A 26,801-nucleotide genomic window follows, 5' to 3' on the forward strand; every position below is an offset into this window, starting at 1 on the left:
TCAGAGCAACGACTGTCCTATTTTCACGCATGATCTCTGGGCGATCTGCCCCATTCTGTGGCTTCGACTATCACGTCTTGTGGTGTGGTCTTCGGAGACACTAACCTACCAAGACCACTTCCCAGAACTCCAGATCCCATGTAGCCAAGCACCTTCTAGTAATTTCCATTTGGAAGGCCTTCCAAATTTCCATTTGGAAGGCTCAAACTAGTTGTCCAGAGCTCCTCTTGCCTCTTTTTTTCTAGCTGTCCCCCCAGCTGTCCATGCTGGGAACTTATTACATGGCTCCCATCAGTAAGCATGTACAGCTCTGGAGTATGGACATCCATCCTACCAGTACCTTCCTCATTCCTTGTTGAACCCACTGCAGTGGTTTCTTAAATGACCTCTTTGCCCCTGGTCCTTCTTTCAGGTCTGTCATTCTTGCTGCCAAAGAAATTCTTTTACATTTCAAGTCTGATCATGTTATTCTCCTGCGTAAAACCCATGAGGGCTCCCAGCAGTCTTCATGAGACCAAAAACCTTTGTCTGAGGTTACTAGTCTTTCCTTACTTTGGCCTCATCTCTGCCATCGTCCCACCCATTTCTCTGATAAGCAGTTATTTCATCTTTGCTCATACAGTTGAGTTTGGCCTGGAATACCTCCTCCCCTCATATTCATGGATCCAAAACTAGTACACATCCTTCACAGTTTGGTTTATGTGTCGCTTCTAGAATTTTGTCAACTCTTCTCCTCACAGTAAAAACTGAATACTACACCCTTTTGGGCTTGAGTGACCTGGACTGTTTATAGATCTTCTCTACATGGTTATAGAAGCTTGTCATTGTATCCCTGTGGTCAAGCAGCATTTGGCACAGAATATACTCAGCAGGCCAGATCTTCAGAGCATGTTCTTAACTTCTGTGCAAAGGCAGGCCTGCTGGTGCCCTGCTGAAGTTGTGTCACCGATAAGCTCCCAGGCTAAGTGAGCTGAGGGAACTCAGCTGACTAGATAGGACCAAAGGATGAGCAAGAACTTTGAGAGCAGTGTTTCCATGGGACATGTCTGGACTCCACTCTGTTTTCTCAACTGCCTTTCACTGCTGCCATGGCTCCTCACTTTGCTTTAAACCAAAACTGGGACATCCAAGAAGTTAGAGTCCTCTTACCTTTCAAATTTACATGTAGCTTTGTGGGGTCCTACTTAGTTGGATTGGAGGGTTGAAAGAATCTTGAATCCAAGTTTAACCAGGAACTAGAGAAGGGAGACTATTAGGGCTCTGGAACCTAGAGTTATAAAGAAATAGCAGGGTGGGGAAAATACACAAGTCTGAGGCAAGCCTCATGGCTGCTGCAGGAGAGACACTGTTCTGGGCAGTCCAGGTGCTGCACCTTTCAGTCACCTTTACAGTCTTGACTTCCAAGTTTGTTTCTGGCTAAAAAAACAACACGGACACAAATGATAATATTTTATTATTAAAAAAAAGCATCTCGAATATAGGATTTTGTAAACAACTGGTAGGTGAACATGTGCAACTTTAAGTACAAAGTAAAGAGGCAAAACCTATAAGCATTTTGCCTTTAAGAGAAAATGTGTTCTCCTGCAGAGGTGGTCCCACCCAGAGCACGAATGGGGCTCCATCTCCCAAGAAGGCATCAAGTTTGCTTTCTGAACTCACTACGCCCATTTTAACAATTTCAGAATGATGGCAAGAAGTGGCATTGAATAAATTACTAAAACCCTTTCTATTTTCACTCAATGAGGGCATTTTATCACACTTTGACAGTATGAGTTAAAGCCTGTGTTCTGATTGATTTTACTTCCACAAAGACCCGTTGGAACAGTATTTTCATAGACCTGTATACATAAGATAACGCCATTCTCTTGAATTTTAGTTTAAAATAATATTGGCTTATGCATACTGTGTGGCAACAAATCCAGCTACTTTCTAGCTTCCTTACCTTTTTTGCTGTCATTCTTTCAGTACCTTTCTTCCACTTTGGGGAAACCATTAAGTAATCTCAACAGGCACATTTGAACGCTGTCTCCTTGCCCACTGCTCTCCAACTCCTCAATGTCAAATGTTTCCTCAACTATACGTGATAATGGATGCAGACACAAACTCACATTCTAAACCTCAAATTCAGGTTCATCTTGGCTTACTGAGATACCTCTGAGTAAGATAGTGTAGGTTAAAACCATTTTCTTAGGAAAATGTTTCTATATAAACAGCCTGGCTTACTTATGTAGGCACTTAGAAAAACAAAACTGACTCCCATCTTTTTATTAGAAACACCTCTTGCCCAGGTGGCCAGTAACTGATTCTGAAGGGCATGACCACAACCCAGCCCTTGTCCCTATGAGAACTAAGAGGTCCTGCCATTGCAGAATGTCCCGGCCCTGGGAACAGAGCAGCTACAGCCGAGGGGAGCCACTGAATCACAGTGATGCTGAGCTACAGGCCAGGAGGGTATGGGACACACAAGAAACCACCTCTACCAGAAAGAATTTGAGGGCCCAGCTTTTCCCTCAGTCACAACTGCCTGGTGACACCGGCAGATTTACCTCTACAGATTTTCAGCTTACTCAAACCCCCACAGGGTTGGGGTTAAAACTATGTTCACCCAATTTGGTGATCTAGTTCTTGAAAGCCTGAGGAAATTAATCATTTACATAGGAAAAAGTGTTAAGTACATGCCATACTTTCATACTTGACTTTACCTAAGCAAGCACTAATTAAATTAGTTTTAAAGAATATTAGCTGCGTGTTTACACTTATTAAATGTTAACACATAAGCTGTATAACAAGTTACATATATCACAGACTACACAATCAATGCAAATTTCCTTTGTAATGACACGGAAGTCAACTGAGAAATTTAAAGGAAGCACCATTAAACAATTATCTGGGTTGGCCAACTACTAGTGGATATGAATGTAGTACTGGTAAGGTTAAAGTGAAACCTGACCTCAAATATGAGCCAATTAGCTTCACAAAAATAAAACTACCCTCTGGCTACAAAATAATCCTGACCTCGGCCAACAGCCTTACAAATGGATGCCAATGGCAATCAGAAGAACTCTGGAGGTGGGAGATGGTTCACTTTAACTCATTACTTTTTCAGAGAAAGGAACAGAGCATCCACTGTGACGCTGATCACATGCACAGAGAACACACTTCTTGAGAACACTTGTTCTAAAGGCCTGGAAAGAGCAGGTTTCAATACTCATCTGATTTCACCTTTGAGAGGACTCTGACTAGAGCAGTCACAAAATGAAATCAAGTAGCTTGCCCTATAGTATCTTATGGGAATGGAATTTAAGAAAACTAGTCATGTTCTTAACTTGGAGGAAACTATGTGCCTCTTTGTAATCTGTGACGAGTAAATGCTCTGGGTAGGTTATTAGAAGGCCGACCTCTACCACAAAATGGGAGATAATCCCATGACACATGAGTTTAAATTTAGCTCCGCTGTTAACAGCCATAGGGACATCTGGAAAGATGGTTCAGTACTGGGAGCATTTTCTTAGGAAGAGTGATCTGGTGACACCGGCAGATTTACCTCTACAGGGGAGAGTGATCTGGGTTGATGCATTGTTAACACAGGGCTAACAGATCAAGCAAAATTTCTAGGTCTAGTTTCCTTTCAACTCATCCTTTGGGGATGACATTAGTATAGTTTACTTACCCAGTGTGAGCAACGCACAGGCTACTTCAAAAACTGAAATATCATAGTATCCAAAAAAATTCCATAGTATGAAAATATACAAAGAAAAACCCTGTAATGGGACAAAGCCAGGGCAGGTGATGTTTCCCTACCCAGCTTCACCCCAAATGCTCCCTGCCTGGAGCTCTTATAAGTCTTTCTATTGAGAAACTAAATAAACACCTGTGAGAAATTTTTACCCACATCTTGAAGACCTTTAAGCCATATCTATGGCCTGCCAGACATACCCACAGCAATGTGTTGCCTTAGGGTGAAGATTGTGTTGCCTTAGGGTGAAGATTTATGGCTTCACACCAGATTCCAAGCCAGGATGATCAAAGTGGCCTGATTCGGAGGTTCTACTTGAGTTGTGAGTTTCATTCCAAATGAGTAATTTATTTAGGCTCAAACACCATGAAGCTAAAAAGATTTCATAAACATTGTTATGCCATTATCCTTCCTGTCACAGAATCTATGTGGTTTTGGATTGTTCTTTGCCTTAATGAAAAAACAAAACTGAATTTAAGCACTTAAGAATTTCCTTTTAGACATTTTGAATGAGAGTCTAGTTCTCAGATGCAATCTGAAGGCAGATGCCACCAGGAACAGCATTTTCTTTAACCTCTAACAAGTATCCCATTAATGTCTACTTGTAGAAGATAGAGATTGTCACCTTTTAAGTTTGGTCCCTTTGCTAAGTAATTTGCCTGGTATAAAACAAAACAAAACAAAAGCCAAGAACAAAGCATAAAGGATGAGAACTGCTTTGCTGAATATGAGGCAACAGGAGTCTCGACTTCCTTTCCTGCTTTTGCAATTATGCAGACTTAGTGAACAGCACCAGACATAAAATTTCAAGTTACCAGGGCTGCTGCAAAGCTGGTAGCTTAATTACCAGTGAGTGCTTTTTCATCCCCTGCTGGAGGTACAGACATACTGAAAATGACACACGTTAATTACGGGAAAAAGGGAAAGGACGGGGGAGAAGCATGTCTTACTCATGGGGAGGACTGGCTTTGGGCAACCCAGACAGAAAAGCTCTGGAGAGAGGTGGACCCACAGCTGGCCTTAATCCTGAAAGTCGTTAGAAACCATCTGAGAAAGTGGGGCATTTAGCCGGTCAAGTTCATCCACTTGGGGCGGGTGATACATTAATATCTCCTGGTCCTCCAAGACATCTTCTCCAGCAGCTACCAGATTAGTGAGGGATTTGCTTCGAACACACTGGAAATCCACATGGCGACTCTTTCCTTCTTCCTTTTCCCATGACATCTGGATAAAGGGGCGCTGCACATAATTATAGATTACTTCAGACCGGCCACCAGGTCTTCTCTTAATTTTTTCTTTACAGGTAGGGTAACCTGAAACCGACAAAAAGACCATTCTCATGACGTCAGCAAATGTTCACCCTGGCTTCCATACTTCCTCCTTCATAACCACATCAATTTCCTCCCAAATCCAAAGACTATGCATGAAAACTGCTGGGGGAGTGACCAGCGTGGGACCATGCCCTCCCAGCTCTAACCACTCCTCCCTCCTACCCAGGTTAGTACGTCTTATCCCTAGAAGGGAAGTAACAAAAATTCTGTCCCTTCTAACAGAAAGGCCTGGAGAAGCCACTTACAACTTCATAAGCCTTTAGTTACTGGCAATAATACTGTTTTACAAAAATTCTGCTAAGGCACGGCTATTCCAGTCCTCTAATTCTATTGGTTAGAGAGCATTCTATATAAGAACTAAGGAAATGTGGAGTATTTAGCCTAAAGAAAAAAACAATGCCACCTAAAATATCTGGAGGGCTGTCACGTGGAAATGAGAGAAAGCTTGTTCAGAGTAGCTTCAGAGGCTAGAAATAGGAGGAAGACTGAAGAGGGAGGCAGTAACCTCTTAGACATATGGGAGAATGTTCTGATAGTAGGACAGTTCAACTGACTCCTCTGGGACATAGAGTGATCCCTCTGACCCTATCGCTGGAGTTTCCAAAGAGACTAGGGAAGAAGTACACAGTGGAAAAAGGTTTAATAGATGATCTCAAAAATCTCTCTCAACTTTAAAATTCCAATCTAAGTCGGAAACAGTGAAGGTCTAATGGGTTCTGTGGGCAAGACTAAGACAGAGTAACAAGACACAGAAGTCAAGGAACCATGGAGGGGTGAAAGGATGGCTTCACCGCTCTCTAAGAATCAGTCTCCAAGAGCCTTCTGTGGAGACCACAGGTTGGGAGTCAGTGCTCATGATCATGTAAAGCGATTCTGTCAATACATCCAGACATTCCTCAACGGTATGTAGTGGAATAAACTTAAATTTTGAGTCCCAAAGCTACAGTTTTCAGAAGGACCCCTCAGATCCCAGAAAGATCCCCACCAAGACTGTTGGCAGAACAGCACCCCCACCACTTGATGAACCCACAAGCCCTGCAACATTTACCCGCCAGTGGCCTTAGCCCTCACTGCTCTTTATCCTGAGGTAGTAAATTGGAACTTATTCCTGCAGCTGCTTTAAAACATTTTCAACTGGAAACAAAATGAAAAATAAATGTTAAGGGCCATCAAAAACAGAAACAGGACTCTTTCAAATTTGGGTAGGAATGTAGTTTTCATGTGTACCTATTCTCTAGGTCCCCTGAAAGCTGGGCTTTAAGGATCTAAGCTGTGGCCACAGCTCCAACCTACTCCATAAACCACACAAACTGAATAATGACTGGGACATTTTTACCTTCAATTCCAATGCGAATGTTTTTCAGGCCCCGTTCCTTTAACACTGTTTTAGCAACATCCCGATTCTCAATATATTTGAAGAATCTATAGAGCTTGGAGCTATAAAGAACTGGAAAAAATAAATCTGGGGTTAGTCATGGAGCAAAGACCCCCTTCGTAAGAGGAAAGAGATGAGCTAACAGAATCAGACTAATGAAAGTTATATCTCTTTTGGCCCTGATGCCAAAAAAAATCCAGATGGATCACAGATTAAATATTAAAAAATGAATTAACCATAAGAAAGAAACCATACAAGAAATTTTTATAGTCTCAGAGTAAGGAAGGCTTTTCTGGGTATGACATAAAACCTAGAAGCCATAAAAGAAAAATTGGTACACTCACCTACATAAAAATACAATGAATGTCTCTACTTAGCCAAAACCACCATTATCAAAGCTAAAAAGACAATCAACTGGGGAAAATATCTGTAACTCATAAAGGGCTAATTTCCTTACTGTCTATAAAGAGTGGTCACAAACGAGCTTTTACAAATCACTAAAAGACTAACAATCCAATTTTGTAATGGGCAAAAAATACAGTTAACAGAAAAGGAAATTAAAGTGGCTCTTAAACATTAAAAAGGTATTTAATCTCATACATGAAATGAGAAATGGAAATTAAAAGTCAAGTGCTTTTTTAACAGTGGAAAAAATAAAAGTTTAGGAAAACACTGTTTTGGTGAGGGTGAGGAAAATCTTCATATATTGTTTTGTGAGGACAATTTTGTAACATCTATCAAAATTATGAAAGCACATAGCTTTTGACAAATTCCATTTCTAGGAATATTATTCTATAGAGATATACATGTGTGAAAAGACTTTGTTTAAAAGGCTATTCATTGCAGCATAATTTATAACTTATAGTTTAAATGTCCATCAACAGAGCTGGTTCAATTATGGCACAATCATGCAATGGAATATGATACAGCTATAAAAAAAAAAAGATCATGGAAGCTTTTTATGTAAGAAATGGTATAGAACAGTCTGTATAATACGGTATCATTTGAAAAAAAGGGGAAAACGTATATAATCGCTTATGTATGTGCACTGAATACATCTGGAAGGACATAAAAGAAACTTGAGAAGGAAAACTGGGTAGAGGAGGCAGGGGTGGGAACAAGACTTCTCAATGTATATCCTTCTGGACTTTTTGAATTCTGAATTATTACCAATTCAAAAGAATTTAAAACAAAATGAATGGAGAGAAGAAAGACATCACCATTTAATGTGCTGCCTCAGCACTGACACAGTACCAGACACCAGTGGTAGCAATGGAAGGTATAACAACTTTCACAATATTCCCTAGCATGAAAGTTAACCTGCATCACTAGACTGAATTGATCATCCAGGTGATTGTGCTCATTCATCACTGGCTTGACAGTGATATTCATGCTCAGTCTAGAATATAGCTGCTACTCTAAGTAGCATGTTTCTTGCTTAAAAACATCTACATCATGCAAGTGGCTCCTACTTTGGGAATATTCCTCCCCCATGGGTGGGGGGTGGTCTTCATCCCAGTCTACAGAATCCTCATCTGTCAGCACAACGATGTGGCACTCTCGTTCCCCTTTCTTGGCACAGCCCACCATGATAGGCAGGATTAGTTCTTCGAGGTAGTGATCAAATTGCTTGTGAGCACCGTCATTAGACAGTTCATGCAGTAAAGCACCTGGGGGGAGAAAATTCAGATGAACATCCTCTCTGCCCAAGTGTATTTATTACTGGAGTGAAAAAGGCTATTGGATAATAGCTGTTATCATTGATAAGTTCCAGAGAAGAGACTCATTTAAAGGCACAGATTGTTTCCTGCTCCAAGGCAATAATTAAACTGATTTTGTTAAATGTTTCATATTCTACTACGCTTCCATTTCCTCATGTTTAATAATCCCTGAGCATTCTGATCAATGAAAGTTTTGTTAGACATACAGTGTCATACCATAAACATTAATTCTTCAAGGGCCAGAACCATCATTTGGGGATGACTCTTTGTAGTACCCATTCTGAAGATGCTCTCGATGCCAATTTCATGGAGTCAGAGTACCAAAGAACCTGAAGCTTGGCAAAACCAAGGCACTTACTCTAAGTGTGTAGTAGACCTAGTATAGAAACCTCAAGTCCAGAGAACTTCATGGAATATGCAGGGAAATGTATCATGAACTTCAAAGAACAATTTAAAAATAATTTTAGGAAGCCTGGGTAATGATAAGAACATGGAGTTTGTAGACGGACAATCAGTTCTAATTTCAGCTTAGAGCTCTGAACAGGCTAATTTCTCAGTCTTATTTGTTAAATGAGTTATCACCCATTTTTCAGGGTTAATTATAATAAGACTTCTGCAAGTTCACATCTATAAAGCACTTAGCAAACACTAAGTTAATAACAATGATAAAAAATAATTGTAAAAAGAACTCAGCCAGTTTATGCTATTTGTCTTTATTAGTAAAGCTTCCTGCGTATCTGAGAATCTGTATCATTATTTGTTAAAAGGCTGAAATGCCAAAGTCTCAAGAGGGAAAGGAAATAGTTTGGTGACTTAAGGGTCAAGTTAGATTTAAAATCCACTACACGTTCCCTTTTGTTCATTTACTCTGCTTCCTCATAGTATTTTGAAGCGAGAGAGGGAATGGGTTCGTATCACATCTCGGCCTCTGCAGGTGGCTTTCAACCCACACTTGAAACTCTTTCTGTTTAGTTAAAATTACCAGTCAATTCCAAGCAAACTCTAAGTTCAGCTGCTTCTGCACTTACTCAGATCTTGACATCGGATAGTATTGAAGTCAAAGTTAATGCAGAGATAATCACACGTATCTCTAAGGTCTGGGATAGAGATGCCATCAGGACAATTGATGATACCAGTTTTGTAATAATCCTATAAACAGATTAGGAAGAAGAAATGTAAGCAAAGAACAAGATGAAAAATTACTTCTTCAACCCCCTATTCATTCCTGGTTCTGTTAAAGTGATGGGTTACTAGCACTACCACCAAGTTGGTCGATTCATTAGATAGTAAAGTGGCTCCTGGCTATCTTGACATGTTTAATCACTATTTGATACCTGATTGAGCTCACACAGCAAGCCTTAGAAGTTACAGGAATGTGAAATAAAGCTGGAAAGGCAGTAACTGAAACTAGAGACCCCGAAAGTCAGTAATACACTCTCATGGAACTCTCGGGCTTCTGACCATGCAGGCCCCTGGGGGAAAAGGATGTAAATAAAAGGCTACTACATACCAATACTGTTCGAAATACAGTTGCACTGATTCCTTCAGCAATCTCATACTCTCCCTTTTCATTGGGCCGTGTGAAGTTGTACTCTCTTCCTGGTCCAAACATCCTAAAAGACACCCAGGGAATAACGTTACCTTCTCCAGCAGGATTCTTCACAGATGAGACTTCTTTCTTCACCTCATTCTGGAAGACTCCATTTTACCCTCTCCTAGTGTAAGTTAAACGGAGTGCTGGGACCCAACCCCTATAAAATGTACTCAAGGCTTAGGAAACTCCCTTCAGACAGGAAAGACAGCCATTGCTTTCAGCATTCGAGTACAAGGAGGAATGAAGCAGCAAGTCCTCACAGTTTGCCTGTGGTGAGCTTCTGTGACAGCAAATGCAGTAAAACAGCATCTGCAGAGTTGGCCCTTAAAATCTCTGGAGTGCGTGAGGGTTGCCTCTCATGCTCCCCACACTGCCCAGGACTCTGCCTGTATACACACTGGGCAGCTCAGGAGGTCAGAGTGTCTCATGCTCCTGACCTTTCCTCTCCTCTACCAATATTTACCTATCCAGTATGCCAGTCCTCAATATTTCTGAGTTTTGCTTTTCAACATCTAATCTGATAGATGAATCTGTATGAGTAGGTGCAGATGTTAATGCTTTCCTTTTTCTCATATGTTTTAATGGTGGAGCTCTGGAAAAAAATGTCCTTTGATTCAAGGAATAACTTAAGCTCAGAATTTCAGGTCAAGTAGAAAATGAGACTAGGTATTAGGCTTATCAGCAGTTTGATGTATTTCAGAGAGGCAGGCCTGCTCTGGGCATGAACTCAGAGGTCATGAGGAGACAGGGAGGAGGTCTTGCTTTTCTTATTCATCTTTTCCTATCCTTCCTCCCTTCTCTCAGATCCCCTCTAGTAAAACTGGCCCCATGACTTCTACTACTACTGTTGCACTTCTATATATGAGCTGTGGAAAGAGAAGCCAGCACGAAGGACAGGGCAGACAGTTGCTATCTTCAGCCAGCCTAATATGAGTTCCTAGTAGGGACTCACTGCCATTTCCTTCCTTAAATTGCTGGGAAGCCATACTGTTCAACTATTTGAAACTGTTATCCTCCAACCCTGAATTGGCTGCTTTTCAAAGGCCAGAAAAAGACTCCATATCACATGCTTTCCAAATCACTACACCATACATAAGAAAGCCATCCCGATAAAAACAGTCTTCAAAGAATGCTGACATTTTTTGAAACGTTCTGGTTGAAGTCTAGCTGAGACAGCCATGAATTAAAATAAGATGCCATAAATATAATGCCCTTATCATTAGCAGAACCTAAACTCAGAGTTATTTATCTAGTAGTGGCATGGATTTGCATTAATCCATTCTCAGTTTCTCAGCTTGTCGCCTTTGTGACTAGTGGCCTGCATATGTAAGCTCACTGGCTAGGGTTACAAATACTGTATGCAGCCACTGGACAGACCAAACCTAAGTAACTCAGAATTCATGACCTTCGCTGATTCAGTTAATAAACTATTTAGATAAAGAAATCAGATTTTTTTCTTTATGGGACAACCCATTCCTAAATTCAAAGAACCAGTCACCCAAGAATCTTTAACCCCGAAAATGCTGACCTTTCTTCTCTTTCTCACCACTTTCAGAGGAAACCTACCTCAAACAGCCAGCCTGCCCCGAGGAACACTTTAGGTGGGGCTGGGGGTGGTGCTGTGGGGGCGAGTAGTGCAGATGACACCAAAACTGAGGTCAGGAAATCAAGTCTGATGAAATACAGGGCCAATTTAGAAAATGTTTTTATGTCTTAGTTTAACTTTAATTCAGATGTTTGAGAAATATATAGATTTGGTTTTGGTTAAAATGATTCATTGTGAATTTGTATATATCCAAAAATACACATTTTTGAATAGCTAGATCCCATATAAACTAAAATTCAGCAAATTAGTGTGGTCCATTCTGATTTCTAACTCAGTTGAAATTAGTTCAATATCCTGAGTGAGGTTAGATCTTTAAATAAGATCAACTTAATTTGCCGTTCTTCAAGTTAAGGTCTATGATCAGCCACAGAGGATCTCCTAACTCCCAGCCCAGGCTCCAAGAGTATTTCTGGACAGTGCTCCTTCTAAGCAGGCTCCTTCCACTTCCTAAACTCTAACCCTAAAAAGCTGGGGGCAGGAGATGGCAGGAGGAAGATAAGATTATAGTCTGAATGAAACAGCACAGAGAATGGAACATGAAGAATAAAGAGAGCACTCATAAAACTATAAAACAGCCAGCTATAAAGATTCTATTTCAGAAAACTTAGTGATAGAGGCTTTAAAAAATGACAGCATAACATCTATTGCCAAGCATAAATGGCAATAGATGGCAGGCAAACTAATGCTTTTTAGTGAAATGACTTTGTTCTTGTATCATGTGAAACATTTGTCTAATTCTAATTTGTATTAAAAGACAGAAGACAAAAAAACGAACATGACTTACAGATCTTACCACATCCCAGCATCTTCGGCTTGTGGAACTCAGAAAACATGGCCTTTGTGAGGTTATACAAATTGTGGGTAAAAGAAATCAAGTATCTGACTTCTGCTTTAGAGTAAGTTTACAGAGGAATAGGGAATAATATTTAGCAGATTATTTCCCATAGTTCTGATTTCACTTCCCTTTGTTCACTATCCTGGCTTTGTAAAATAAGAAGCCCAACCCCAAATCACCAAAATATATAATAACGATTTTTACCAACTTGCCCTGTCTCACCAAAGCATTAAGGTAGAAAAATCAGCAGTACAGTGCTTTTTATGCTCATACCTAATGCAAGATAAACAGCAGGTATTTCTATTCATAGACAACAGAGTACATTTGGAAGGAAATTATCAATTACCTTCCCAACATGGTATCCGGATGAGCAGTGAAAATTTGTGGATTCACAACAAAACGTGTGCCATCTACAAGAAGTGTCACTTTCTCTGGTGCCTGGGAATGAATGTTAGTGCCAAAGCCCACAGTGCTGTTTCCAAATCGTTCTGGACCAATAAAGGGTTCATGGTTCCGTTTATTCCCACTCTGGAAGCAGGAGCTTTTGATGTCTTCGGGAAGTGACATTATATGAGGAAACTGAAGATTTGCTGGCTGAGAGGCATAGTCATGTGAAAGGTCTAAAAGATCATACAAACAAAGCAAAATAATTTGATAGCAAACAGTCTTGGGGAAAAATAAACCCTGTCTCCTTAAAAAAAAATTTTAAAAGCCACAAATTTTTAGGGGTTCACAGGCAAAAACTCTTGCGTAGAGCAAGTAAAGAATACAAAAGAGACTTATAGTGGATCCCCTGAGCTGTTTTCTCTAAGTGCACTAGGGACGGAGGAAAGAAAGACAGTAATGCCCACACTTTAGAATAAAATGGCTAAACAATTTTCAAGTAAACTACATACATGTTAAAAAAACCAGCAATCTCCTGTCCCCTGCCATACTTCATGACCTCTCCCAGTCTTGTTTCACAGAGGCAATCACTTTTTACTTCTGTTTTCACTTCTGTCTCTAAATAATACTCATATTTCCTGTGTTTTACTTAAGGAACCTGCTACCTCTGTGTGCTAAACTATTCATTTTCCACATTCTTCAAAAATTGTTTCTAAATTTTATTTTCCAAAAGGATAATGATAGTTTCCAATTGTCTAATTCATCACTTTTCCTAGAAAATCACAGAAAAATGCATTTTCACAATGCATAAGAGAATCCTAACATCACCAACACCATTTTTGAATAGGCAGGTCTTGCTCTCAGCAGCAAAGTTTCAGTGCATGGATTAGGATTCATGTAAGGAATCTCAGTTTTTGTTCTAGTATCACCAAAGAGCCATTTTCTTTAAGCAATTTATTTTTTCTAAACCTGGTTCATCGTCTATAAAATGAGAATAATGTTCATTCCACCTACCTAACAGAATTGTTTTGACTATCAACTGAAAGAAAGTATGTAAGAGCACATAAAAATGTGCAATACTATATTGTGAATTACAGGCTTAAAACTAAATATATGAAATCTGGATGTCTACAGAAGACAAGCAGGAGCAAGTATTTACAAAAGGATTACACCAGAGGATTCTTTTAAATAGAGAGTCCTAATATATTTTATTTCAATGTAAAAAAATGTTTTTAAAGAAATTTCAAATATACTAAAGCACAGGGTTAATATAAAATATATAGCCCATTACCTAGATTTGGCAAGCTCAGTTAACATTTTTCTACATTATCTTAAAATTTTTTTAAATAAATAAAATATTATAGGTATAACTGAATGTCTCACTCTCACCTATCCTGTATTTTAAATCTGTATATGATATTTCATGAACATGATTACTGCCCATGACCTGTGGGAAATTAGTCTGATTTCAGCCACTTAGATAACCAACTGAATTGTAAGCTAGAGTATACTCAGTTTTTTTCTCATTTGCTTCTAGACCAAAAACCTACCTAGAGTTCACATTCTATAGCTTCTATAGGATGTAAATTTTCAGTGTGACCCTATGTATACCAAGAGCTACATTTCCACACAATCCACAGGCAAGTTTGTAACAAGAAACACTTTAATCACCAAGATAGGCTTTCACACTGGAAGTAGGTATCTAAATCAATGAAAATGAAAGTACGTATCTAAATCAATAGTTCAGTTATTTAGAAAGCCTGATGTACCCTCCAGCATTGAGGCAATTAAATTGGGTTGATTAATGAAGGATGTCTCAGGTTCTACCCTGCTTAAATGGGTGAGCAGGAAGAGACTCATTGCACAAATTTTCCCTAACAGTATACTCTAGGGTGACAGTCAGTCTGCTTTTCTGTCAGTTGCTCTATATAAAATAGCACAGCTTGATCAGAAAGACACAGGTTCAAATCCTAGTCCCCTATGTCCTAGCAGTGTGAGCCTGAGCAAGTTACCTAAGTTTTTGAAGCATGTATCCTCATTTTTAAAAGGAGGAGAAATCTAAGAAGGGATCGGCAAACTTTCTGTAAAAGGCCAGAATGTATGTATTTTGGGCTTTGTGGGTCACAGTCTCTGCCACTGTAGCAGGAAAGCAGCCATAGACAGTATGTAAACAAATGGGCATGATGGCTGTATCTCAAATTTTTATTTATAAAAACAGGCAGCTGTCCAGATTTGACCACTGTTGCCACCCTTGATTTAAAAAAATGTATGTAAAATTTCTAGCACAGTGAGTGCTCAATAAATAGTAACTGCTATTATTATTGTTGCTATGGTCTTTATTGAAAGTTAAAAAGAACCTAACAGTTTATCAAGAGGCTGCACATCCATTAACTCAATGATCTTCCAGCCTTGTGAGGTAAGAAGAATATTAATATCCCTGTTTTCTAGATTAAGAAAGTGGGGCTCGGAAAGATTAAGGATCTCACCCATGGTTAAAGCTGATACGTAGCAGAGCTAGAATATGAATCTGCCGTCTGACTGCAAACCCATGACTATTTTTCTTACACTATTATTGCCAAGTTAGATGTGCTAGACTGATTAAATAAATGGAGATTTTCTGTGATGGTTAGCTTATATAATTGTGATATGTAAGCTAAGCCAATTAATTGGATATTTTATTCAGATTAAGAACATTTATATCTTCTGGGTAGAGTGGATGTTCAGGTGTCAGAAAGCCCTCCACATTAAGTCAGAAACTAATTACCATACCATCATTCCTGGGACCTAGAGAATAAGTAAGATTTTGAAGACCAGAAGTCAGGCTGTTTGTTTCTTTTTCTTGGGCTGCAGCTGAGGTTTCATCCATCAGGCAGTTGGCCTCCTGTCGCAATAACCTGTTGCTCTCACTGTCACGGTGAACACTCATCCTTGGACTCTATGCTCAACTGTCTGCTTGATCAGAAAAAAATCCTGGAAGACAGGAATACACATAATTTAGAACTCTCTCAAAATAGGTTTCCAAGGACTTCCATGTCATGAAAGACAAACTAAAGAACTAACAGACAGCCCTCATTCTTATTCTGAGAAGAAATATCTTCGACATTTCTGTGATTTTATACTGAGAGGAATTGGGCTGATTTAAATGGTCTTTACCAAATCACTAAGAATGTTGATAAATCTGTTACTAGGGAATAATTTTAAGCTCTATCCATAAACAGACATCAAATGCACTGACTTTGGCCATATACATGATCAACATTACATATTAAATGGTGGTGTGATAATTTGGTGTTTATACCATAGATATATAGGAGAGTAGAAACTAGAAATCACCTGCAATAAAAAAAAACAACTACAAAATTTTACTTATTTTGCTCAAGTTCTCCTTTATAAGTTCTCTCACTTTCTGTGCTTTATGCGCAACCCTCAATCCCACCTCAAACTCACAAGATGTCACTGGTTATAAAGCTAACTCCCCCAAGCAGCGCAAGATCATCATGAACACTACCTACTGAGTAAATGCCATGTGCAAGGTATTTGTTGATTAGGCAGAATGGAGAGGCTAGGCAGGAGCCTTCATACCTTTCTTCCAGGTAGTCATGCTCTGCAGCCCTTCCATCCTTGGGGGCTACCCGACTACTGAAAACATTCCTGAAGTTCACCCTACTAGTAATTTCATAGTTTATACTGTACTGATTTCCACCTGGTGTTTAGGTGGAAGAATCATCTTACATCACCAGCAATTTTTATGCATATAGACTGTAAGCTAACTCCAATTTAGAAAGAAGTTATTAAGCACAATAACATGTTTTAATACTCTGAATTTTCCTGACATGCAAGCATGTAGGGGTGCTATAAACATTTATAATGTGAATTAAATTTTGAATCCCTTCATAACCTGTATTAACACATTTTTGAGCATAAAGTTGACTGATCAGTTAGTCCCTGTTTTAACTTGGATGAAATATAAAAATGACCACTTTGAAAAGATGAGTCAATACATGTTCCTGAAAACAAATTATTTTAGAGAAGAGGTACTTTCAGTTGATGAATTTTTTTATTTTCAGACAACAGCTCTTAAAACATCCAGCAAATTGAGGCAATAAAGTGAATGTTCTGATAGAAAATTTGGTATGTGGCTACAGCTTTTTCAGGATTACCCTTTCTTAAAGAAAAAACATATCTACACACACACAAAAAGTGCATGGTCCTGGGGATTGGTGAAATCGAATAGAACCACCATCAACTGTCCTCAAATTCTATTTGGAAGATGTCAAAATGAGGTCTAAAGAACAGGATAAAGAAGATTGATGGAGTTGGAAAGAGCATTATTACCAAAAATGGAAAGACCAAAAGGGGGCCTGCTTCTTTAGGCTTAACTGGTTTTGAACTACAATGTTTCACTCAGTTTACAACTGCTGCTTCTCAGCTCTTCACTAGCTGCTCAAGAACCAAGTTCAAACTTCTTTGTTGCTTTCCAAAAAATCTCTTAGACCAATATATAATAAGCTTGCATAAGCCTAGCTCTTGAGAATGTGCATAGCCTAGACGATTTGTGTAAGTTACTTTATTCCTTTTAATGTACCAAAAATAGTTTCATTATAATGAAACTATTAGAATGAAAGCATTTTCTTCCTATTCTATAGAAGAAGTCTTCAAAATTAAGTTTAACTTGTATACAGTGAATTAATAAATATAAAGATACACTCGGAATTAGCAGAGTACATATCTCCAATGAGAGAAAAGAAAGTAACTAGCTAGACATTAATAGTCATTTGATTTGTATTCAGTTAATTTTTATTACAAATAATACATGAATATTTCCCTTCTTAAAAAAGACCCTTTGATCATCACCCCCAATTCTAGTCACTTCTGCAAATAACTATCACTACTTGCTTGGTATGAATCCTTTTAGACTTTATAAAAATACATTTATACTACACAGATATACTGGTAAAAGCATATAATTTTTTAAAAACACACAAACTATATTCTATATGCATCATTCCCATTCTGTAGTTTTTCTAAATTAATGTTTTTGAGATCCATCCATGTTGGAAGATCAAGATCTAGTCCATCCCTTTATAACTGCTGAATAATATCCTAAGTCAGCACTCTTATCAACCAATATGTAAGTTTTTTTGACTTAACTATTACTACAAACAATGCTTTAATGAACAAGATTAAAGTGTACTATGAAACTCCAAGAGAGGATCCAGTGTGCAGAGTTTTCCCAAATGGATTTGGCTTCGGAACTCCTTTTTTTAAGAAACCATCTCAGGATTAATGCTTATTGGCACACACTTTAAGAAATCACCTAATCCAACATTTCTGAAAGTCCCCTATAAACTAATTGCTCTATAATCCTTGAATGACAGAACAAAACTTTCTTGACCTATGAAATGTAAAAAGTAAACGTGACTGATACCAAGTTCTTCAACATATGCCAGAGCAGCCAGTTGAAACTTAATAGTAAGGGTCTACTCCCCTTACAGGATGGCTGTTTCATTTAACTTTGAGTGTATATTTTCATTGCCTACCATGGTTCAATTCTGTAACCATCCCCCAAATGAATCTTGGTCCTCAGAACAGATCTAAGGAAAAGAAATAAGCAAAGCACTTCGACAACAGAGTTCTCTATTGCTACAAAACTATTTTTGGCCAACAGTCCTAAAAGTCATAGTAATGTACAATTAGAAGAACCAAAGGATCATGACATCCCTGGCACACCTAACAGTAACTGAAGAGACTGCTCCAGAAAAGAACTAGGAGTTAGACATATATTAATGAAACTCAAGACTGTATTGCTATAACGCAAAGAAAACTTAATATCCAGCAAGCCAGCTCAAGCTTCACTTCTATGACGCACACGAAAGCATTTTTTTTGATATTCAAATTTTATTAGTTTCAAGTATACACTACATCGGTTAGGCATTTATATAGTTTATAAAACGATCTCCCTAATTGCTCCTTCTCTCTCGTTTTCCACCTAGCCAATGTATTAATGCTAACTGCATTTCCTATGCTATGCTCTCCATCTCCGTGACCATCTATTAACTACTGATTTGTACTTCTTTAAGCATATGGCACAGGGCCAAGTGCATCAGAAGTTCACGGGTGACTTCTGGCTATCGTAGATGGTCCGTAGATTTCCCGAGGTACAAAAGAATGTCGCCAATGTTTGCGTAGTGAAAAGTTGGCTGGAGGGGCACTCATAAGAGTGGTATATTTATTCTACAGATCTCCTATGAAGGCCCATATGTTGTTTTTGATTCAAATATTTTATGTTGTTTTTTGTAAATTTATTTATTTAAATTAGTTTCAAGTATACAGTACATTGGTTAGACATCTATAATGTTCATAAAACGATCCCCCCAATTTCTCCCTCCTTCCCCTGGCCCTCCACTTAGCCATCATATTAATGCTAACTGCATTCCCTCTGCCATGCTCCCCATGCTCAACCATCAACTACTGATTTGTACTTCTTTAACCCTTCACCCCAATTCTCCCAGCCTCCCATCCCCCTCCCCTATGTCCGTGAAGGCCCATATTTTTGTTAAGTCTTGATTTTGTTGATCTGGAACAGCAAAACATTTAGCATCATAATCTCATCTTGGAAAATTTACATACGATCTTTGATAGAATTAGTTCCACATATTCCTTGCACTTAAAAAAGGATACACTGGTTTCTCTTTAGAACATAATCATCTTGAGTATTAATCCAAAATAATCTCTACATAAGTTAATGTATTTTCTTCTTACTTTCAGTTTCCTCTAATCAATTATTTATGAGGAAAACAAGATAATTACACAAATCACTGTTCCATTAAGTTCACTATCATGCCACTGAACAATTCAGATTTAAAAAATCTAATTGGAAAAAAATCTAGTTGCAATGCAATCAAACTTAACATGGATGCATCTCAAAAACATAATGCTTTCAGACTGTTATGGTACAAGGATATGAGCTTTTACTTCAGGGCCATGTCTCTGCTCTGTGTAAGAGCTAGGTGGTGAAGATGTGGTAGAATGCCACAGAATTTGGTAAAACCAATGTACACTTCATCTATACTCCAAATTTAGAGAGTAATTACACTTTTGCCAAAAATTCATTTCAGACTGACAAATCGTAGTCTTTTCAGTCTGTTCTTATGTGAAAATCACTACACACTACATTTCTTTAACTTCTCTAATTGTTTGTCATTGACTTTGGTCTAGTTCTATTATGCTTTTTTTTCTTTACGCATAGTAATGAGAACCCTGCTAATGTTTTCTATTAGAGGTGAGAAGGTTCAGTTTTGCTTCACGTATGCTCTCTGGTGATATCCAGGATTTCTGGGAATAGGTTAAAAAGGGGTGAAGGTAGGGAAGAGACAACAGAGGTGATAGATACAATCTAAAATGTGTACAGGATCACCTTCTAGGATGTTATTGATAGCTAAGAGACTGTCATCTTCGAAATGGTGTGTATGTGTGTTGTGTGTATTTTTTAAACCAACTTCACTGAAGCTTTTCTATCATGGTTCTATGCACTCCCTTTGCATGTGCAGCCCTAACGTTCTAAGCTCAAAAAAAATTCTGTCTTCTGACTATTTAAGGCTTTCTGCTTTTCCTTTTTCCAGATTATTTCTAAAAATATTGAGTAAGACTATTCCAGTAGTAAGCCCATATAAACTCTATTAACATTTCTAAATCTTGGAGTTTTCCTACCTTATGTCCCCAAACTCATAATAATTTAGCTGTTTGAGTTAGCAAAAAGAAAGACCCTTGTTAGTAAGTTAATTCCACTGGGTCCTCCCTTCTCACTTGAGGAGGACTTACTGTGTCTTCCTCTAAGAACTCTGGCACACTGGTGAGACATGAATACTTCTTAGAGACCTCTTGCTACATTTCTCCCCATGTATGATCTTCCATTATGGCTCTACCTTTTATAACTGTGGCCCTGGGCAGGTTCCTAAGTCTCTCTGTATCTCAACTTGCTCACTTGCAAGAGAAGATAATAACCATTAACCACACAGGGTTGGTTAAGTTAAATGAGGTAATACGTTTAAAGTGCTTAGAATGCTGCATGGCACATAGCATTCAATAAATGTTTATTGTTATTATTCCCAAACCATACAGTCTACAAAGATCTTTTACAAACCTAATCTTATTTAATACTAAAACAATCCCAGGGGAGAGATTTTTAATTATCCTCACTTTACTGCTGAAAAAAAAAAAAAATAAAGCTTTAGAGAAGTTAGCAACTTGCCCCAAATCACACCTCTAGCTAAGAGACAAAGACAGATTCCAAACTTAGGTCCTTAGATTCTTACATTCTTTCCAACCAATCACACTGGTTCCCTTAAGCCATCTTGCCTTTCATCCATTATTGAACGTAAGAGTTATTCCTTCTATTGTTTGTCAGAAATGAAAGAGAAAACCAGGAGTTTCCAGGGTCACTGCTGCTGCGGTTCTTATCAAATAGGAATTATGGTAGTAAATGCAAGAAACCTGTGACAGAATGATTACATCTTTCTATTAATAAAATAGCATTCATTTTACTGCTTATAAAAATATGCTCATTAAAAAAAAATTCAGTCACTATAGAAAGATACAAATATTGAAAAATCAACAAAGTTGTGGTAAAATCTTTGCACACAAATCTTTGGGCATCTACCCTTTTGTATCCTTGGAATGAACTCCTAAAAATAAAATCACTATGGAAAAAGGAAAATAATTTTTAAGTTTTGTTATGTACTATTAGATTATCTTTTATATATATACCAATTTACACTCCTTCCAGCAGCATGGAGTACCTATTCTCCAGAACCCTTGCTAAAAGTCAGTGTTTCAGTTTTTTTCATCTTTGTTAATCTGTGAAATATGATCTCATTCTAATGTGATCATTTAAAAAGCCATTCATTTTCAGCAATACTTCTAAAATTTCACCTTTGAGAGCCCTAAAAGCTTTGCGTGTGTAGGAAAAAAAAAACCAAAAAAACAAAAAAACAAACAGGCTGGGTGGATACTAGTAATAGCTGTGATTTATTCATATCGAGTTTGTCAGGCTTTACTGGAATCACTGGAAGTTTCCCAAGACTTGCTTACATCTCCCAAGAAGTCTGTGAGAGGACAACAAGATAGGACAAAGACAACCCATCATACCTTGTTGGTTCTGGCTTTGGCTTTATTAACTAGCCACATCGCCAAGAAAATGTCCTTTAAGCGTCAGTGTTTTCATCCATAAAAATGAGATGCTATGTGCCACTACTAAATTAAGATGTATAGAAAAGCCCTCAAAAAGCATAAGGTTGGGGTTGCTGTGTGGGTCTCAGAGGGTGGCTCCTCTGGAGTGTGGCTTGCGCTCACTGAGGCGGGACCTCGGGGACAACAGTGGAGGGAGATAATCGCAGCACCAATGTGCAGGCTGCAGAGACTGCATGTCTGGAAGAGCAGCTGCAAGGATGGAGAGAAGTAATGCTGATGGCCGATAAAGTCCTGCGATGGGAAAGAGCCTGGTTTCCACCTGCCATCATGGGTGTGATTTCATTGGTGTTTCTGACTGCCTACTATCTAGATCTATCTGTCCAGTGTTTCCAGTTTTGTTATGTTTTTGTGCTTGGCTGACTACCTTATTTCCATTCTAGCGCTTAGAATTTTTGGCTCCAATAAATGGACCACTGAGCAACAGTAGAGATTCTCTGAAATCTGCAGCAGTCTAGTAAAAACTCAATGCAGAGCTGTGAACTGGTGGAAACGCTTCTTCACACTGGAAGAAAAGCCGACAATGTACTTTGTGACCATGACCGTGACTCTTGCTGTGGTTGCCTGGCTGAGATGGCAAGTCCACAACCTTCTTATGCACCTGACAGCAACTTTCTTACTGCTGCTTCCCAGACTAAACTAACGTGGAATCATTTTGAAGTACAGTGGAATGGCCAAAAGGGAGATAAGCTTCTCAAACAAAAAGAAAAATGAATACATTTGCCTTATTCAGTGTGATTAATGGTGTATACATTGTCCTCGGGACCAGTTTCTGTAATGCTCTCTGGATACTAAAATGTTACAGAAGTCGCTCTTTGCTTGCCCTCCGCCTGCCCTTAGTTACTAGAAATTCAGACTTGCCAACTAAGGCTTTATGCGGTGTCTTCATGTCAAGTGTAGCTGAGTGCATTCTCATCAACTGGCCTTATATGGACAGCTCATTCACAACTATCACTTGTTTTGATTTTTCTCACCCAGGGTTAATTGAATTCTTACTTTTAGGCACCTTCCTTTAAAATAATATAGTGGTGAACTTCACCCTTTAGTATGGTTAGCAGTGACTTTGGATAACTGAGTTGACCTTTGCTTTAGCTAGATGTAGATGTGGTGGTCTGTGGCTACAGGAAGCTGGTTATACTGACTGCTTCCACAGTCTGCTTAAAAAACTGGCTTTAAGAATAGAGATAGAACTTAACACTTCGATAAAGAGACTAATTAAGATGCATTCCTCATTCTGTTTCTAAACCATGGGAGAAAAATCCTCATGGAATAAAATGCAACTAGTTCCATACCCTAGTATGTATTGTTTCTTCTTCATGCAAAACTGAGCAATTTGTAGGAAACATTGATCCTTCCCTCAAAATGGGGGATCTGACAGGCTCTTGTCCCCTTGCACTTAAGACTTCAAGTTAGTAGGTCCTTAAAGACTTTTCAAAAGCGGCTTCCGAAAGCTTGGATTTAGTTTTTAGCATACTTTTCAGATTTTCAGTTGACTGAAACTAAAGTACTAAGAGGTTAAGACTCATGTCTGTGACCTTCTCTCCAAGACCAGCCAATAAAGAAAGGACAAAAGTCTTGCTGTGTTTAGTTGAGATTCAGTAGAAAATAATCTTTTCCTACTAATTTTTCAAGACCAGAATAAGCCTTTAAAGGTAAGCCTCAAGACTCTCATTTTATGCTAATGTTGGCTGCTTTTGTCTGCCTAGAACTGGCCTAGGAGGTGGTGACTAGGAGGCTGACTTTTTTCTTAGATATTTCTCTGAAGAGTACAACAACAACAACAACAACAAAAAAGGGCTGTTGGTGAGAGCAGACTGTGGGGGTGGAAGATGCCCTCAGGTCTGCAGAGACTTTGGACCACCTTGGAAGGCATCTTAGAATCATTCTCCCTCTTAATAGCTAGAAATAGAGAGTAGTTGAAATCTGTAGGAATGAACCTGAGGGCCAAAAATGTGGCAGATTTGGGAACAATTCTTAAACTCTGATTAAATATGGTTTTATTACACTGATGCTGTAAAACCTGGACTTTGTGCTGTATCTGTCCCTAAATGAGTGTTGTTTTCATCCCTTCAATATTGCTGTAAACAGTGGCACCTGTGTAGCATGTTTTGATTATTTTTTAATGTTTCATATGAAAATCACAAACTAAATTTACATGTATTTCTTAACTGTAAATAAGCTTGTCTTCTTATTTGGATTTTTTTGTGTATATGTAGGTGTTCTACCAATTTAACTACTTTTGTGGTTTTAATCCTGTATTATTTCTTCTACTTTGTTTTGTGAAAAGAAGGAAAAATAAAAGCTGGAATCCCTCCCCCTGCCCCCCAAACACAAATGCATAAAGCATTACACAGACAGGAGATAAATTTGGGTATGTGAATCTCCTTTCTACAACTGCTAGGTTAGCATTTACTTGGCTCTTTAAGTTCATCAAGGTAATCCTCCACTTTTGAATATACTTTTTATGTTCTGACTATTGTATGGTTCTCCTGATTTCAGCTACCTTTCTCTTTTTGAGACACTATACTGCTTTTGGACATCTTTGCATTATTTTTTGCCTCAGTTGCCTAACATTTCATTTGCCCTTGACCTTCTGTGTCTTTCTCTTTTTCCCTCAGGGAAATGCCATATCTTGTCCTTCCCTTGCCAAGTTGTCTTTTTTTTAGTTCTTTCACTGTTGCAGAATTTTAAAAAGACAAAGACAAACAATAATCCTGTACTTGGGTTGTACACGTTCACTGTTCCCGGCAGAAAATACTGAAAAGACAAAAGTCAGCATAATTCTCTTTCCTGACTTTCCTCAGTATAAATACATAAATTTACTTATTATTTTTATTTTTACAATTTAAAATTCTACAATTTAAATACTGTTCAGCATACAGTGAACTTGGTTATAAGTCAATAATCTGTCATATCATTTTCAGTGGTACCTAATATTCTACTTTATGATTATAGCAGCTTTTATTCAACCAATTTCATATTTTTTTAACATTTAATTTTTAACCCATATAGAATTTATTTTGGCATTTAGCATGAGGTATGGATCTAACAAAATTCAAATGGTTAACCAATTAACTGCCTTGACATATATTCTAAAGAGTCCATTTTTTCCACACTAATTTGGGATGTCAATTTTATCAAAAACTAACATATATGCTTAGTCTGGTTTTTATACTCTGTTCCACTGACTATCTATTTCTGTGCCAATGTCATGTATAATTTTAATTTAACACCTTTAATTTAACTTTTTTCTATGTCACTTATCTAGAAGTTCTAAAATGATAATATTTATCAAGGAAATTTTTTTTTACTCTTTAAAATTATGTCATTACTCATTTATATATATTTTTTTCTGCAATGAGTAACACCAGTTTTATTAGTTTAGGATTACTATGGCAAGTTTCACAGAACATTACATTTAATGGAGATGGCAGTTGCATACATTCGGTTTATGACCCAGAATATAGTTTTGTTTGTTCTAATTCTTATTATATGGAAGTAAAAATCTGCTTTAAAAATATTACTGCCAGAACTCATTCCAATGAAATATTCACAAAAATATGTGTGGATAACTGAAACTATTACTATTAGAGCAATTTTTATGTTTATTGTTGAGACAGTATTTAAACAAATTTTTCATTTAAAAAGTAAAATAAGTTTATTTCAGCTATTTTAATACACTTAAATGTTATATACTTTAAAGACAGATTATATTTCTAGATTAATACTGCAGTTACACCAGAAGACTTTTTTCTGTGCAGAAAAAGAACTCACAATATTGCATTTCTTGAACACTGGTCAAGATTTTTACATATGCCTTTCTTATATACTTTTCCTGTGAGCCTAAGCAATTGTATAATCCCGAGTAAAGATCAATCCTCTTCCCCTAACTCCTTTCTCTTTTGTTTTTCTTTTCAAAGAACTGATGCCATAAAATGTTTTCCCATTTGCTGTACTACTTCCTCACAGAGTCTCAAATTAAGGGAAGCTAGATTTAACCATAAACTCTCCTGCCTCCCATATTTACCAGCAAGTGCTTTAGGACCAGATCGCCTGGTTTGGTTCTTGATTGTGCCACTTACTAGCTATATGAATCCAGGCACGTAACTAACTTTACTGAGCATCAATTTTCTCATCTGTAAATTAATAATAGTATCTATTTGGAAGAACTGTTTTAGAGATTACAAATACTTCAAATAAAGCAGTCTCTGGCATATGGTAAACAATGAAGAAATGTGAGCTGTTAGTACTATTTATACATTCAAAAATAGTTGCAAGCTTACAAAAATCGTATTTGAAAACCTTATTTTTAAAAATCTCAACTTGTTTCTTGTTTCTCTTTTCTTACATTAATACCTAGCCACCACATCATTCCTTATTTCTTCCAATACCAACAACCCTCTATTTACATCTCTGGGTATCTGTAGTTTTACAGAGAATAAGTACTGGATTCTGATTTAGCAGGTTTGGGTGGAATCTGAGAATGTGAATTTTTAACAAGTTCCAGGTGATCCTGTGGACTGGCTACGTTTGGGAACAACTGATCAAATATAACTTTTCATTTCATGGATGAGAGACTGAATCACAACGATATTCTTTTTGAAGAATATTCTAGGAAATTACAGTCTTGAGGTATGGAGGCCTTTTTAATCAAGACCAAAAATCCAAAAGCTAATAAAAAAGAGAAAGATAAATCTGACTACAAAAAAGTTTAACTTTTGTATGGCAAGGGATTCAACAAATAAAAACAGACTGGAAAAATTATATTTGCAACAGACTACAGAGTAATTACAGGATTCAATGAGGGCTTATGAAAATTCATAAAACTAACCCAACAGAAAAATGGCCAAAGGATGGAAAAACAGGCAAGTACCCAAAAGAGAGTTGGTAAAGCTATATTAATAGCCTATAAAACAGAATTTAAGGCCAAAACTATATAAGTTGGACAAGGCACAAAATTCAAAGATGTCTGC

At 37.8% G+C, this 26,801-nt stretch overlaps 1 protein-coding gene and 1 pseudogene across 4 annotated transcripts in view; one reads left to right on the plus strand and one right to left on the minus strand.

Moving 5' to 3' along the window:
• Window positions 1-1,434: 1,434 nt before the first annotated feature.
• Window positions 1,435-26,801, minus strand: part of KCTD20 (potassium channel tetramerization domain containing 20) — a 35,183-nt gene continuing 9,816 nt past the window's right edge. For 3 of the 4 annotated variants that reach the window (XM_025043722.1, XM_006907324.3, XM_015585917.2), the window contains exons 2-8: window positions 15,352-15,552; window positions 12,545-12,818; window positions 9,674-9,776; window positions 9,192-9,312; window positions 7,915-8,112; window positions 6,404-6,514; window positions 1,435-5,049 (exon numbers count right to left, since the gene is read on the minus strand). In XM_025043722.1, the coding sequence (XP_024899490.1) occupies window positions 4,757-5,049; window positions 6,404-6,514; window positions 7,915-8,112; window positions 9,192-9,312; window positions 9,674-9,776; window positions 12,545-12,818; window positions 15,352-15,508 (1,257 nt within the window). In that variant the 5' untranslated portion in view covers window positions 15,509-15,552 and the 3' untranslated portion in view covers window positions 1,435-4,756. Of the gene's footprint in view, window positions 5,050-6,403; window positions 6,515-7,914; window positions 8,113-9,191; window positions 9,313-9,673; window positions 9,777-12,544; window positions 12,819-15,351; window positions 15,553-18,122; window positions 18,177-26,801 lie in introns of all 4 variants that reach the window. The other variant, XM_006907323.3, reaches the window with a different exon arrangement.
• LOC112476124 lies at window positions 21,532-25,318 on the plus strand (annotated as a pseudogene).

The sequence above is a fragment of the Pteropus alecto genome, unplaced genomic scaffold (genome assembly GCF_000325575.1).
Source record: "Pteropus alecto unplaced genomic scaffold, ASM32557v1 scaffold202, whole genome shotgun sequence".
In the NCBI taxonomy this organism is placed as follows: Eukaryota; Metazoa; Chordata; class Mammalia; order Chiroptera; family Pteropodidae; genus Pteropus; species Pteropus alecto.